Genomic DNA, 13,888 nt, shown 5'->3' with positions numbered 1-13,888 from the left:
TTGGTGCGACCGCCCTTTGCCGTCAGTTCTTCTCAGTACACTTGCACACAGGTTTTGAAGGATCTCGGCAGGGAGGTTATTATTGTAGCACCTTTGAGTCCATGGTGCTGTACATGAGAGGAACTTGCATACAACTATATACAGTTCACATACTAAAGGGAACACTTAGCACAATGTAACTCCAAGTCAATCACACGTCTATGAAATCAACACCGATTGTGAATCAATTTCACCTGTTGTGCAAACGGGACAGACAACAGGTAGAAATGATAGGTAATTAGCAAAACAACCCCTATAAAGGAGTGATTCTGCAGGGGGTGACCACAGACCATTTCTCTGTTCTCATCCTTTTTTTTTGTTTTGGTCACTTTTGCATTTTGTCATTGTTCTCACCCCTAGAAATATTATACAGTAGCATGTGGCGGTGTCTACAACCCAGGTAGTGCAGCTCATCCAGGATGGCACGTCAATGCAAGCTGTGGCAAGAAGGGTAGCTGTGTCTGTCAACAGTGTCCAGAGCATGGAGTTGATACCAGGAGACAGGCCAGTACACCAGGAGACGTGGAGGGGGCAGTAGGAGGGCAACAACCCAGCAGCAGGACCGCTACCTCCTCCTTTGTGCAAGGAGGAATAGAAGGAACAGTGCCAGAGCCCTGCAAAATTACCTCCAACAGGCCTCTCACATCCATGTGTCTGCTCAAATTATCAGAAACAGACTCCTTGAGGGTAGTATGAGGGCTTGCCATCCATAAGTGGGTGTTGCTCTTACAGTTCAACACCGTTCAGGGCAATTGGCATTTTTTCAGAGAACATCAACATTGGCACCTTGTGCACTTCATGAATGAGAGCAAGTTTACACTGAGCACGTGGCAAGAGTCGGGAGACGCCGTGGAGAGCATTCTGCTGTCTACAATATCCTCCAGCATGACCGGTTTGGCAGTGGGTCAGTAATGGTGTGGGGTGGCATTTGTTTGGAGGGCCGCACAGCCATCCATATGCTCACCAGAGGTAGCCTGACTGCCATTAGGCATCTGGATGAGATCCTCAGACCCCTTGTGAGTACATATGCAGGTACATTGGGCCCTGGGTTATTTCTGATGCATTACAATGCTTTGCCTCATGTGGCTGAAGTGTGTCAGCAGTTCCTGCATGATGAAGGCTTTGATGTCATGGACTGGCCTGCCCGTTCCCCAGACCTGAATCCAATTGAGCACATCTGGGACATCACATCTCGTTCCATCCACCAACGCCACATTGGACAAGACTGTCCAGGAGTTGATGCTTTAATCTAGGTCTGAGAGGAGATCTCTCAGGAGAACATCCGTCGCCTCATCAGGAGCATGCCCAGACATTGTAGGGAGGTCATGCAGGCACATAGAGGTCTCACACACACTACTGAGCATCATTTCCTTGTCTTGAGGCATTTCCACTGAAGGTGGATAAGCCTGTAATTTAATTTTCCACATTGTTTTTGAGTATAATTCCAAATCCAGACCTCCATGATACATTAATTTGGATTTACATTGATCATTTTTGTTGTATTATTCTCAACACAGTCCATTATGTAATGAATAAAGATTTGCAACTGGAATATTAAATTCAGTGATCTCTAGAAGGGGTATTTTGGTGTTTCCTTTATTTTTTGAACAGTGTAAATGACAGAGAACAAACAAACAATGACAGACTGGTATAGTGGAAAGAGGGCCTTGTTCATGTGGGCCTACAGTCTACCGGAAGTTTTTTCAAACATCTTGAAGAACTATCCACAGATCTTCTGTAGATGTCGCTTGGGCAAGTCCTTCTTATAATCTCAGACAACCTGGATGATGTTGAGATCAGGGCTCTGTGGGTGCTATATCTATACTTCTAGGACTCCTTATTCTTCTTACTCCGAAGACAGTTCTTAATGACACTGACTATATGTTTGGGGTCATTGTCCTGCTGGAGAATACATTTTGAGCCAATCTGGTGCATGATAGATAAGTATCTGGTTGTATTTCTCAGGATCGAGGACACCCAAAGTTGCAAGGACCTTGCACTAAAGGTACCTTCACACTGAGCGACGCTGCAGCGATACCGACAATGTCGATCGCTGCAGCGTCGCTGTTTGGTCACTGGAGAGCTGTCACACAGACAGCTCTCCAGCGACCAATGATGCCGGTAACCAGGGTAAACATCGGGTTACTAAGCGCAGGGCCGCGCTTAGTAACCCGATGTTTACCCTGGTTACCAGCGTAAAAGTTAAAAAAACAAACACTACATACTTACCTTTCGCTGTCTGTCCCCCGGCGTTCTGCTTCTCTGCGCTGTGTAAGCACAGCAGCCGGAAAGCAGAGCGGTGACGTCACCGCTGTGCTTTCCGGCTGGCCGGCGCTCACAGCCAGTGCAGAGAAGCACAGCGCCGGGGACAGACAGCGGTAGGTAAGTATGTAGTGTTTGTTTTTTTAACTTTTACGCTGGTAACCAGGGTAAACATCGGGTTACTAAGCGCAGCCCTGCGCTTAGTAACCCAATGTTTACCCTGGTTACCAGTGAAGACATCGCTGAATCGGCGTCACACACGCCGATTCAGCGATGTCTGCAGGGAGTCCAGCGACGAAACAAAGTTCTGGACTTTCTGCAGCGACCAACGACATCACAGCAGGATCCTGATCGCTGCTGCCTGTCAAACTGAACGATATCGCTAGCCAGGACGCTGCAACGTCACGGATCGCTAGCGATATCGTTCAGTGTGAAGGTACCTTATGCTTCACTGTTGTTTGCATACTCATTACTGTACCATCCTCCAGCCTTTCTGCAAACAAACTGGCTTCTGTTTCAGCCAGACTTTTCACATTTTGACTCATCAGTACAGAGCACCTGTAGACATTTTTCTGTTCCCGTTCCTATATTTTCGGGCATGGTTGAGTCGCTTGGCCTTCTTTCAATGTTGAAGGTATGGGTTTTGGCCCTAATTCTTCCATGATGGCCAGACTTCTCCAAACAGTAAATGGGTGCCACTGATTGCTGCCAGTTCTGAGCAGATGGGACTGCTGGAAAGCTTCTAATTTGAAGGAACGCAAGTCTGATGTGTCCCATCTGCTGAGCAAAGTTTCCTTGGTCGACCACATTGCCCATTTCTTGGTGTCCACAGTGCTGAGAAACACAGGCAGATCTGTATCCATCATACAATAGCATCAGGGAGGCGTCCACTTGGTTCCTAAATTATTCTGCAGCAGGACAATGACCCCCAAACATACAACCAATGTCATTAAGAGCCATCTTCAGCGCAAAGAAAAAGGAGTTCTTGAAGTGATATGTCCCCATAGGGCCCTCATCTCAACATCATCAGGTTTGTGTGGAATTACATAGAGACAGATGATGAAAGCTGAATTCAGCAGACACGTGTTATGTAATTTTTTTTTTATAAAGCCACTTATGTTTATGGTGGTTTTTATCATTTTTTTTAACCTCCATTGCAGAGTTCCATATCATCTGGTTTTATCTTTTCATGAAGAGACAGAGGGATTTGCACTAGTCTACATCCACAGAAGATCTGTGCTTAGCTTTCCAAGATGTTTGGAGCAACCTCCCTGCTGAGTTCCTTCAAAAACTGTGTCGAAGTGTACCTAAAAGAATTGGAGCTTTAATGCGATTTCGAAGTCAAAGGGTGGTCACATGAAAAATCAATTTGTCTTATCGAGAGATTATATGTATAAACACCACAGCTGTAACATACTATTGGTTTGGTTTTGATAAACAGAACGCACGTACAATACGGATCTGTTGAATAACTGATGTAAACAGGAAAATAAGGTCCTATTGATTATTATGGGGTCCAATAGGAAATAGTTTTTAGTATGTGTTTTTTTTTTTAATGATCAGACCCTGTAATAATCACTGGGGCTCCCCAATTTCAGTTTGCATCAATGCACCAGTTATGCAATAGATCCGTTCTACACATTAATTCTAATTGTATGTTGTATTTGCACATTGTTCAGTGTAGAGGAAGTTTGTATATAACCTTTTTAAGCTATCACCATATTGTTATTGAACAAAATCCAGCCTGCCAAGACCGATATTACCAAAAATACCACTATACAAAGATAAACAAATAATAAAAAACAAATTATATTTACAACTGTATCAAGACCGATATTCCCATCAATACTGCAATATAAGACACAAATAATACCAACAATCCATAACCTAATATTACCAGCATATACAGCAGTGAGTAGTGACTGCCTAATACAACCATACCGACCAATTAAAGGGCATCTCATCACATAAATACGGTAGGTAACATTACAAAGTGCTTCTAAAAACAAGCATTTAGTAATCCATTCGTTCTTGAAAATTGAGGATATTTAATAACTTATTTACTGCTTGCTGCCCACGTCAGCCAGCTGTGCAGTATATCAGAGGCTGTTTGTTTCCTAAGCAAGGAGCATGTACTTGGAGGCTTTTTGGCTTAGAGCTTGCAATCACCACACTGAAGCTGGCTAGATTTCTGGGGCCTAGCGCGTTCGTGTCCCTGTGCTGCTCCGATCCTGCACAGTTCAGACTCGTGTCTGCAGAATATAACAAATAGAATACCGTATATACTCGAGTATAAACCGACCCGAGTATAAGCCGACCCCCCCCCTAATTTTGCCACAAAAAACTGGGAAAACTTAATGACTAGAGTAGAAGCCTAGGGTGGGAAATGCAGCAGCTACCGGTAAATGTCAAAAGTAAAAATAGATACCAATAAAAGTAAAATTAATTGAGACATCAGCAGGTGAAGTGTTTTTGAATATCCATATTGAATCAGGAGCCCCATATAATGCTCCATACAGTTTATGATGGGCCCCATAAGATGCTCCATATTAAAATATGCCCCATATAATGCTGCACAAATGTTGATTATGGCCCCATAAGATGCTCCATACAGACACTTGCCCCATATACCGTAATGCTCCACAAACGTTAATTATGGCCCCATACAGACACTTGCCCCATATAGTCCTGCACAAACGTTATGGCCCCATACAGTGCTGCACAAACGTTATGGCCCCATATAGTCCTGCACAAACGTTATGGCCCCATACAGTGCTGCACAAACGTTATGGCCCCATATAGTGCTGCACAAACGTTATGGCCCCATAGATGCTCCATACAGACACTTGCCCCATTTGCTGTTGCTGTGATAAAAAAAATATAAATCACATACTCACCTCTCCGTCGCTCAGGCCCCCGGCACTTTCAATAGTTACCTGCTCCTTGTTCCGGTGCAGCTCCATGTTCAGCACTGACGTTCAGCAGAGGACGCGCACTAACTACGTCACTGTGCCCTCTGACCTGAGCGTCACTGCTGAAGACAGAGCGACGCCCGGAACGAGGAAGGGTGACTATCGCGCTCCCTTTTTACTCACCTAGTCCTGGCGCTGTGCAGTCCCTGCTTCCCCGACGCCGCAGCTTCATCCTGTACTGAGCGGTCACCGCTCATTACAGTAATGAATATGCGGCTCCACCTCTATGGGAGGTGGAGCCGCATATTCATTACTGTAATGAGCGGTACCATGTGACCGCTCAGTACAGGAAGAATCTGCTGCTGCCGGCGCCGGGGAAGCAGGGACCACGCCAGGAGTAGGTCAGTATAATTTCACAGCCCCCCCTCCCTCTACCCTGGGTATGACTCGAGTATAAGCCGAGAGGGGGACTTTCAGCCCAAAAAAGTGGGCTGAAAATCTCGGCTTATACTTGAGTATATACGGTACTTGGACTATCGCTTTTCCAGCACCTTCCTCACATTCCCCCCTCCTCTACACAAACCACATACTGCTATAGCCAGTGCCCCAGACAGTGCAGTAATAGTACAGTATTTACTCCCTTTCCTGCTTTGAAAAAGTAATGTAGCCACCTCATGGCAACAGCCGCCATGTATTAATAGAACCCCCCTTTATTTTCATAGTAATGCTGCCCCCTGTGCCTAAACAGCAATGAAGACAACGTAAAGCTTACCTCACTGCACCCCTACGATGAGCAGTGGTACACAGCTCCTTTTCCCCCTCCTCCACTACATCGAAGTGATGTAACTGGTCACCGGACGTTCCCCATATTGCTCCAGTGTTCCACTTACTCCAAAGGGATTGATGGCGCTGCCATTTTCATCAGTCACATAGAAAGGAATAGAGCAGTGTATGCTACCCACTCTATTCACACCGGACCACCAACCCAATACTTGTGACTGGTACCATAAATTCATCAGCTATCTTGTCAATAACTGAAATTTTAAAAGTGGTTCTCATCGACAGACTAACCCCTTCTCAATAACTCCCCAGAGCGGCACTGTTCCTCCGATCTCCCCAATATATCCACTGGCTATCATGTGACATTGCTATGTCACATGACCACTGCAGCCAATCTAATTGTCTGCAGCCTTTAGTGTTCTTCTACAGCATTCAGTTCCGACAGATCAGCTATGCTGTCATATGAGCACCAGGACATACAGCACTGCAATTGGAGAAACAATGCTAGTTCAGGAGGTATTCAGTCTTTTTATTTTATGATGGGCAGGGGAATTATTGATGCATTGACCAATAGCGAATAACCCCTTTATTTTCATATTCATATACAGCTCAGTTTTAAAACGTAACGTTAGCCCCTCAAATCTCCAGAGATATCTCTACATATATCATTAAGACCTCTTCCTTGTGACATGTGTGCCCACACCGAGTCTTGAGTGCTGGATGATCACTTTGCAGATGCAGCCGCACCTCATAAATATTGTATTAGATTCTATGGAAATACAATCGAGCTCAGGAGCTTGCGTGTAATGGAATACAGTGAAGGCTGGCAATGCAGGATAATGTACGCCACGGCAGACGAGGGGTTTTTTTTTGCTTGTAGAAAACAGTAGACCTAGACAAATTAAGCAGATTCGCTCACCCTACAAAATCCCGAAGAGTACCTGACAAGGTATACAGAATAGGCAGTAGAGAATTAGCTCGCCTTCACTATGGTGTTGGCACATATCACTTTTTATACATAACTTTTGTCCCCAAACTTGATCTGGTCAAAGCACCCCTCTGCAGTAAAGCTCCTAAACTTGGTAAGATGGAGGAATACCTAAGTTTCAAAGTGGCCACTTATTAGGAAGTTAATTCTGGGCCCTGATCGTTAGACTAGCACTTTGGCACGTGGCTAGAAGGACAATCTTGGGCTTGCAATAATAACACTAGCTTCTTCCTTTAGTTTTTGTGCCGAAAAGTGACCGTGCGGCAGCCATCATTCTGACGTGGGCCTTTATCATCTAGATGTTCCCTACTTTCTAGCTTGTCAGTAACTTGGAAATGACCGCTTTCCTATCCTTCTGTGCAATAACCTTCCTCCCTGCAAGCATACAAATCTACATAATGTGAAACACGTTTTTCTGCATGGCTCGGGGTAGATGGATGGGCAGAATCTATAACTGGAGCGCCATTAAGGCTATGTGCACACGTTGCGGATTAGCCTTAGGAATTTCTGGTGCGGATTCTGCATCTCTTGGCAGAAAACGCAGCTGCGGATTTGTCGCGTTTTTGTTCGGATCCGCAGCATTTTTTTGTGCGGTTTTGCTGTGGATTTTTAGCGTTTTTTTACCCTTGCGGATTTCTATAATGGAATAGGTATAAAAACGCTGCAGATCCGCAAAAAAGAAGTGACATGCTATTTCTTTTGTTTCCGCACCGATTTTTCTGCACAGCTTTTTTTCTCATTGATTTACATTGTACTGTATATCAATTGCGGATCTGCAGTGTTTCTGCACCGCAAAAAAATGCTGCGGATCCGCAGAGAATCCGCAATGTGTGCACATACCCCAACACATTTTCTAAAAGCAGAAATGCCCTTTGCACCCACATTATTTACTCTAAGGGTATTCACTTCTGCATCAGAAGGGCCACAGAAGTAAAAAAAAACAAAAAAAAACAAACAATATACGGTGTATATATATATATATATATATATATATAACTGCAGTATCAAACCGAGGCCGGATAAGTATGGTGCTGGTTGGCAATCAGCCTCTTTATTCTCCACAGAACTTTATGGTTATTTAAAAGGTATATTCTTACCTATGACATTATCCAACAATTCACGCAGATCAGGATCCCACTATGGTATAAAGTCAGAGAATGAGCAGAGATGTAGGTGCACATGTGGGGCTTTGTGAATTAATGTCTCTGGGAATCATATGGATAGAGCCGCTTACATGCCTGGCCGTCCCTCCATTGTTCTCTGCCTGAATGGGATGGTTTCCGCTTCTGGATATGGTATTCTCACTTAGTATAAGACCTATGGCCATGAATTGTGCAGGGTCTGGGTGCTGCTGCCATAACATGGATTACTTTATAAATACATCAAGACAAAATATAGACTATGGATACCAAAATAATTTATATTTTGAATGTTACAAGTAGAAGAAAATAAAGAATGTTGCAGAATAACATAAGCTAAAAATGAAAATCAAAGTCCAAGTATTTACAGAAAATATAATAATAAAGCTGTGTATAGTCTGCAGTGCAGAAATGCATCAGAACATTTCATTTAGCAAGTGTAAAAGACATAAAAACATTGAATGCTGAACAAAAAGACACACTACAATAAACTAAAGTATTTGGCTTTGAAAAAAAAATATGAGAAAACCGTAACAGATGGTGGAACATAAAAAGTCAAAGTAACACTAGTTTGATTTTGATTACACTTGAAATGATATGTTTTGTTTGTTTTTTTAACACAAATGTATAATAGTAAATATGTGAAGAGAAGGTAAAAAAATAAAAAAAATTCAGTTTTGCTGTGCTTTTAGAAATAAAAAGTGACATAACGCTGTTTCCGCAAGCAGCAGGACTACAATTGACCATACAACAGAAAGAGGGACATTAATGCCAATCCTTTGTTCCTACGGGTGAAAAGGATCGAGCAAAAAGGGTGAAAAGATCTTGATTTGCCCATCGTCCTCGGCAGCATGTCACCCAGTGTAAACAGGACTCGCGCTGCCGAGCTCAATGGTAGCCTATCCGCACCGAATGATCCATTACTGACTGGAAGCGCTGTCTACCCGTGGAAACAGGCTATTATATGACCACTGATTGGAGGCTGCATAATTCCACTAGCCAGGTGGTGTAAACCAACCTTTATATCCCTCGCCATTGATAAGAAACATTTCTACAGCAAATATAAGCTTGCACCAGGAGAACTAGAAGTAAACTGAGAAAGCGTCATTGTAAAGGCCAGATTACAGACATGTGTCCTATCCACAGGATATGCGATAAATGTCAGATGCCGATCCCACCTATGGGACCCGCATCTAGCTCAAGAACGAGGCCCATCTTGTGTCGCTGTGAACATGGAGATCGCCATATGCACAGTTCTTTTTTCAGTATATCACACCATACGCTTTGCTGGTGATCCTGCAGTACAGTATTTCTTGTTACACTGTGTAGATATATATATATATATATATAAAAAGGAAACTTTGCAATATAAACTTTATAGCAGTTTTTGTCTGAGTTGCATATTACTTATTTTCTATATTGGTAGATGACGGTTTTTATAAGTTTATGAATACATAATCGCCCTCATAAATGCTTCATTGGACACAGCCATGACCACCAGGATAAAACATCCATGGCTAACACCACTTGCTGCATCCAACGACATGTAACCTGCACACCGGCGAGAAGGTTTACAAGCTATGGAAATGGGAAAAAAAAACATTAACAAAGAAAACAGAAGTGCTTAAAATGGGCAACAAATAGATGAGTAAAGTTCAGAAAACGAGTGCCAACATCTGGTTCTATGGATCGCCAACTTCAGCTATGCACGATGTGTTCCTGGCCACGTTCTGCGCATTGATTAGAAGACTTATTCCTACGGATGGCATCCTTTGGTGTTCATATTTTCTTGCTCTCGGCCTGTGGCGGATAAGGAAAGTTGTAGCAATGCTGTCCATTATTCCTGTCTATGATGGGTGGACAGCCTGCTAGTTACATACAAGATAAAACAGATAGCAATTCGTGTACCATTCATGTGTGCTGTCAGTATATACAAACAGATAGAAAGTAAAAAAATATTTAAATATCTCAGCTATAGATACAATGTCCTCCTCAATCCCATCGCTGCATTACTACAACTATTCAGGAATGTAGATTTGGTTTCCCTTGCTCGCAGACATTTTGCTCTGGTTGAGTCTTCTCTTCCTGCCGTCTGAGGCCTTCGGATGGTAGATCACAAGCTGTAGGAATGGTGCTTGATGGTCCACTGCCACCTAAAATACAAGAACTATTTCAATACAAGACATGAACAGGAAAATGTAAGTATAAAGACTGTATATAAGGCCTCCATCATTCTGAGGTTACTTCATATTCTGCAACCACCATACATTTCATAAAGACGTTTAAAGAGAACCTGTATCCAGGTAAACATAGGCCTTTTTTGCTAATATTTTATTCCCAGAGTTCTAATACGTATTCCGTCTTTTGTTTTTTTTAAATCGTCTGGTTTTGGGGATATTTTTGCAGATTTTAATAATATTTATTAAGGAGGTATTGCTCAGAGTAGCCTAAAGACACGTGCCCAAACGAACCTAGGAGCAACACCCACTAGGAAAAGACCATACACTAAATAAAGGTCCATATCGCTGGTGGATTTAACAAAAAAACAAACAAAAAGCAGAATGTTAAGGGGAGCAGCAGGATTACTGTAAAATAGGAGAAAATACTGGACACTTTTCAACCGGTGACAGGTCCTCCAAGCTTTTAGCAATAGTACAATATGTCATTTGATCCAAGTTTCATCCTAAGTATAGAGCGGTGATCCGAGTCTCCAAATTATCAGTTCACAAATATCCTAGTTTCTGCTCATTTACCCATCGCCTTCTGCCATTCTACTCACGTGTTGCAACAGGGTCTGATATGGCACCATCAGCACCGAGAAGCCATGGTGTTGGAAGTATTTTAGTAGGAGTATATGTGTTCAAAGAGGTTTTCCTGCCACCAGCATGACTGTGAAATCCAGGAGTACCTACATGGAATGAGAAGAATTTCCTGAACATGTAGCTTACACTGCAGCCAGATCAAAACTATAAATGAAAATCTACTAAATGTGTAATAAAACATGTCAGTATAGAAAAAGCATGTAAGCAAAAGCATTTAAAACCCCACCAACTATTTTTACACATATAGTTTTGATGGCCATTGAGCAGGGTTCAGACTGTAATGTCACTATCAATAAACAAACATGTTGTTTTTGCATAGATCCAGCAAACAGGCAAAGTCTTACCAGGCATGTTGGTGTGAATCGGGATCACCAGTGACATACACAGAAGCTCTGTATATGATGTACAGTGTACAGGTAAAACAGTGATCACCAGTGAGTTTACATAAGAGCTCTGTACATAGCGTCATGTCACCGGTGATCACTGTATTACCTGTACAGTGACACTATATACAGAGCTCCTGTGTATAATGTCACTGATGATCACTGTATTATCTGTACACTGTACACAATACACTATATAGAGCTCCTGTGTATAATGTCACTGTTCATCATTGTATTATCTGTAAACTATATACAGAGCTCATGTGTATAATGTCACTGGCGATCCCTGTACTACCTGCACACAATACACTATATACAGAGCTCCAGTGTATAATATCACTGTGTTACCTGTACACTGACCCTGTACACAGAGCTCCTGCGTATAATAATATCACCAGTGTTAATATTAATGCTATTAATATTGTGGTTTTTATTCATGATTATTATTGTATTATTTTATCACTATGTCGTGGTAGTATGTGATTTGGCCATGGTGTGGTGGTATTTGTTCCTTGTATATGGTATTGGTCTTGGTATTGCGGATTGTGTTGTGTATGGAGGTCTCTTGTTCTCTCTGATATCAATAAAGGCCAGATTATTTAATTCCAATACAGAGTAAATACTTGGACGGTTCACCCCTCTCTGCCCTGTGACTATTACACAGTAGCAAATATGCACTTACATTAGATACTCCGGTGAAAAAAGTAATCACTCATTCTAAGGCCACATTCACAGAGTCAGTATTTGGTCAGTATATTTGTAAGCCAAAATCAGGAGTGGGTGAAAAATGCAGAACTGGTGGAGTGTTTCTATGATTCTTTTCCTCTGCTTGTTCCACTCCTGATTGTGACTTACAAATACTGATGTAAAATACTGAACAAATACTGAATGTGTGAACATGGCCTAAGAATAAGTGATAAGTTAATGATTGGTGGGGTTCTGACTGCTAGGACCCACACCAATTGTCAGAATGTGCAACTTTTATACCCATTATTATGGATTGGTGCGTATGACTCGACCACTGATCCATTCATTCCCTAAGCAGCTGAACGCTGCACTTGGCATTTTCTGGAAGCCCCAGAGAGGATGAATGGAGCTACGGTCAGACATCAGACCTGCTGCTCTATTATATATGTGGATAAAAGTGCCCTATTAGGGATAAAAGTTACCCATTCTTCTGAACGGTGCGGTTTCCAAAGTTTGGATTCTACAGATCAATAAGTTATCACCTACATAAGCTGTGGATCAGTGATAACTTGTTTTCGAAGAACTCCTTTAATGCAAACTACCGTAATTGTACATCCCAGTTATAGTGGCACACGGTAGATGTACAGGATCCTCCTGTGTTTTACAGTCGACGCTCTGCTATAACAGGGATAACGGCTAAAAGGTAGTTGCAGATAGCTGTAGAGTGGGCCTCCAACACCCCAGTCCGACCATGCAAATCGTTTCCTTTTCATCCCTCCAACCTTGTAGGTAGAGCTTATCAATATTATTCACACAGATGCATAATATAATTATATATATATATATATATATATATATATATATATATATATATATTAATTATATATATATATATATATATATATATATATATATATTTATCCATTATAGCGGAGCGTCACTGTAAAACATAGGAGGATCCTGTACATCTACTGTGCACCACCATAACTGGGATGTACAATTACGGTAGTTTGCATTATTATTATTATTTATATAGCACCATTAATTCCATGGTGTACATGAGAAGGGGTTACATCAAAATACAAATATCACTTACAGTAAACAAACTAACAATGACAGACTGGTACAGAGGGAAGAGGACCCTGCCCTTGTGGGCTTACATTCTACAGCATTATGGGGAAGGAGACAGTAGGTCGAGGGTTGCAGTAACTCCGAAGGTGTTGAGGTGTCCGTGTGGTCATTACAGGCTGTAAGCTTCTTTGAAGAGGTGGGTTTTCAGGTTTCTTTTGAAGGATCCAAATGTGGTGGATAACAGTACGTGTTGGGGCACAGAATTCCAGAGGATGGGGGATATTCGGGAGAAGTCTTGGAGGCGATTGGGTGAGGAGCGAATAAGTGTGGGGGAGAGGAGGTGGTCTTGGGAGGACCAGAGATTACTTGAGGGAAGATATTGAGAGATTAGTTTGGAAATATACAGAGGAGAAAGGTTATGGATGGCTTTGTAAGTCAGTGTTAGTAGTTTAAACTGGATACGCTGGGAAATTGGGAGCCAGTGAAGGGATTTGCAAAAAGGGGAAAGCAGGAGTGTAGCGAGGAGAGAGATTAATTAGTCGGGCAGCAGAGTTAAGGACGGACTGGAGGGGTGCAAGAGTGTAAGAAGGTAGGCCACAGAGGAGGATGTTGCAGTAGTCGAGGCGGGAGATGATTAGGGTATGCACAAGCATTTTCGTAGAGTGAGGGTTGAGGAAAGGATGGATTCTGGAAATATTTTTGAGCTGGAGGCGACAGGAGGTGGCGAGAGCTTGGATGTGCGGTTTTAAGGACAGGGCAGAGTCAAGGGTTACTCCAAGGTAGCGGATTTTGGGGACAGGGGAAA

General features: G+C 42.5%; 1 protein-coding gene across 7 annotated transcripts in view; it reads right to left on the bottom strand.

Moving 5' to 3' along the window:
* Positions 1-8,376: 8,376 nt before the first annotated feature.
* The window catches only part of LOC138665154 (inositol hexakisphosphate and diphosphoinositol-pentakisphosphate kinase 2), a 210,248-nt gene continuing 204,736 nt past the window's right edge, over positions 8,377-13,888 (bottom strand). For 4 of the 7 annotated variants that reach the window (XM_069752444.1, XM_069752428.1, XM_069752437.1 and 1 more), the window contains 2 exons: positions 10,900-11,028; positions 8,377-10,273 (listed from right to left, as the gene is read on the bottom strand). In XM_069752444.1, coding sequence (XP_069608545.1) covers positions 10,143-10,273; positions 10,900-11,028 — 260 coding nt within the window. In that variant the 3' untranslated portion in view covers positions 8,377-10,142. The remainder of the gene's footprint in view (positions 10,274-10,899; positions 11,029-13,888) is intronic. The other 3 variants (XM_069752451.1, XM_069752404.1, XM_069752411.1) reach the window with 1 other exon arrangement.

The sequence above is a fragment of the Ranitomeya imitator genome, chromosome 1 (assembly GCF_032444005.1).
Source record: "Ranitomeya imitator isolate aRanImi1 chromosome 1, aRanImi1.pri, whole genome shotgun sequence".
Classification (NCBI taxonomy): Eukaryota; Metazoa; Chordata; class Amphibia; order Anura; family Dendrobatidae; genus Ranitomeya; species Ranitomeya imitator.
The sequence above is the reverse complement of the archived record's forward strand: the minus strand, read 5'-3'. Positions and strand labels throughout refer to the sequence as shown.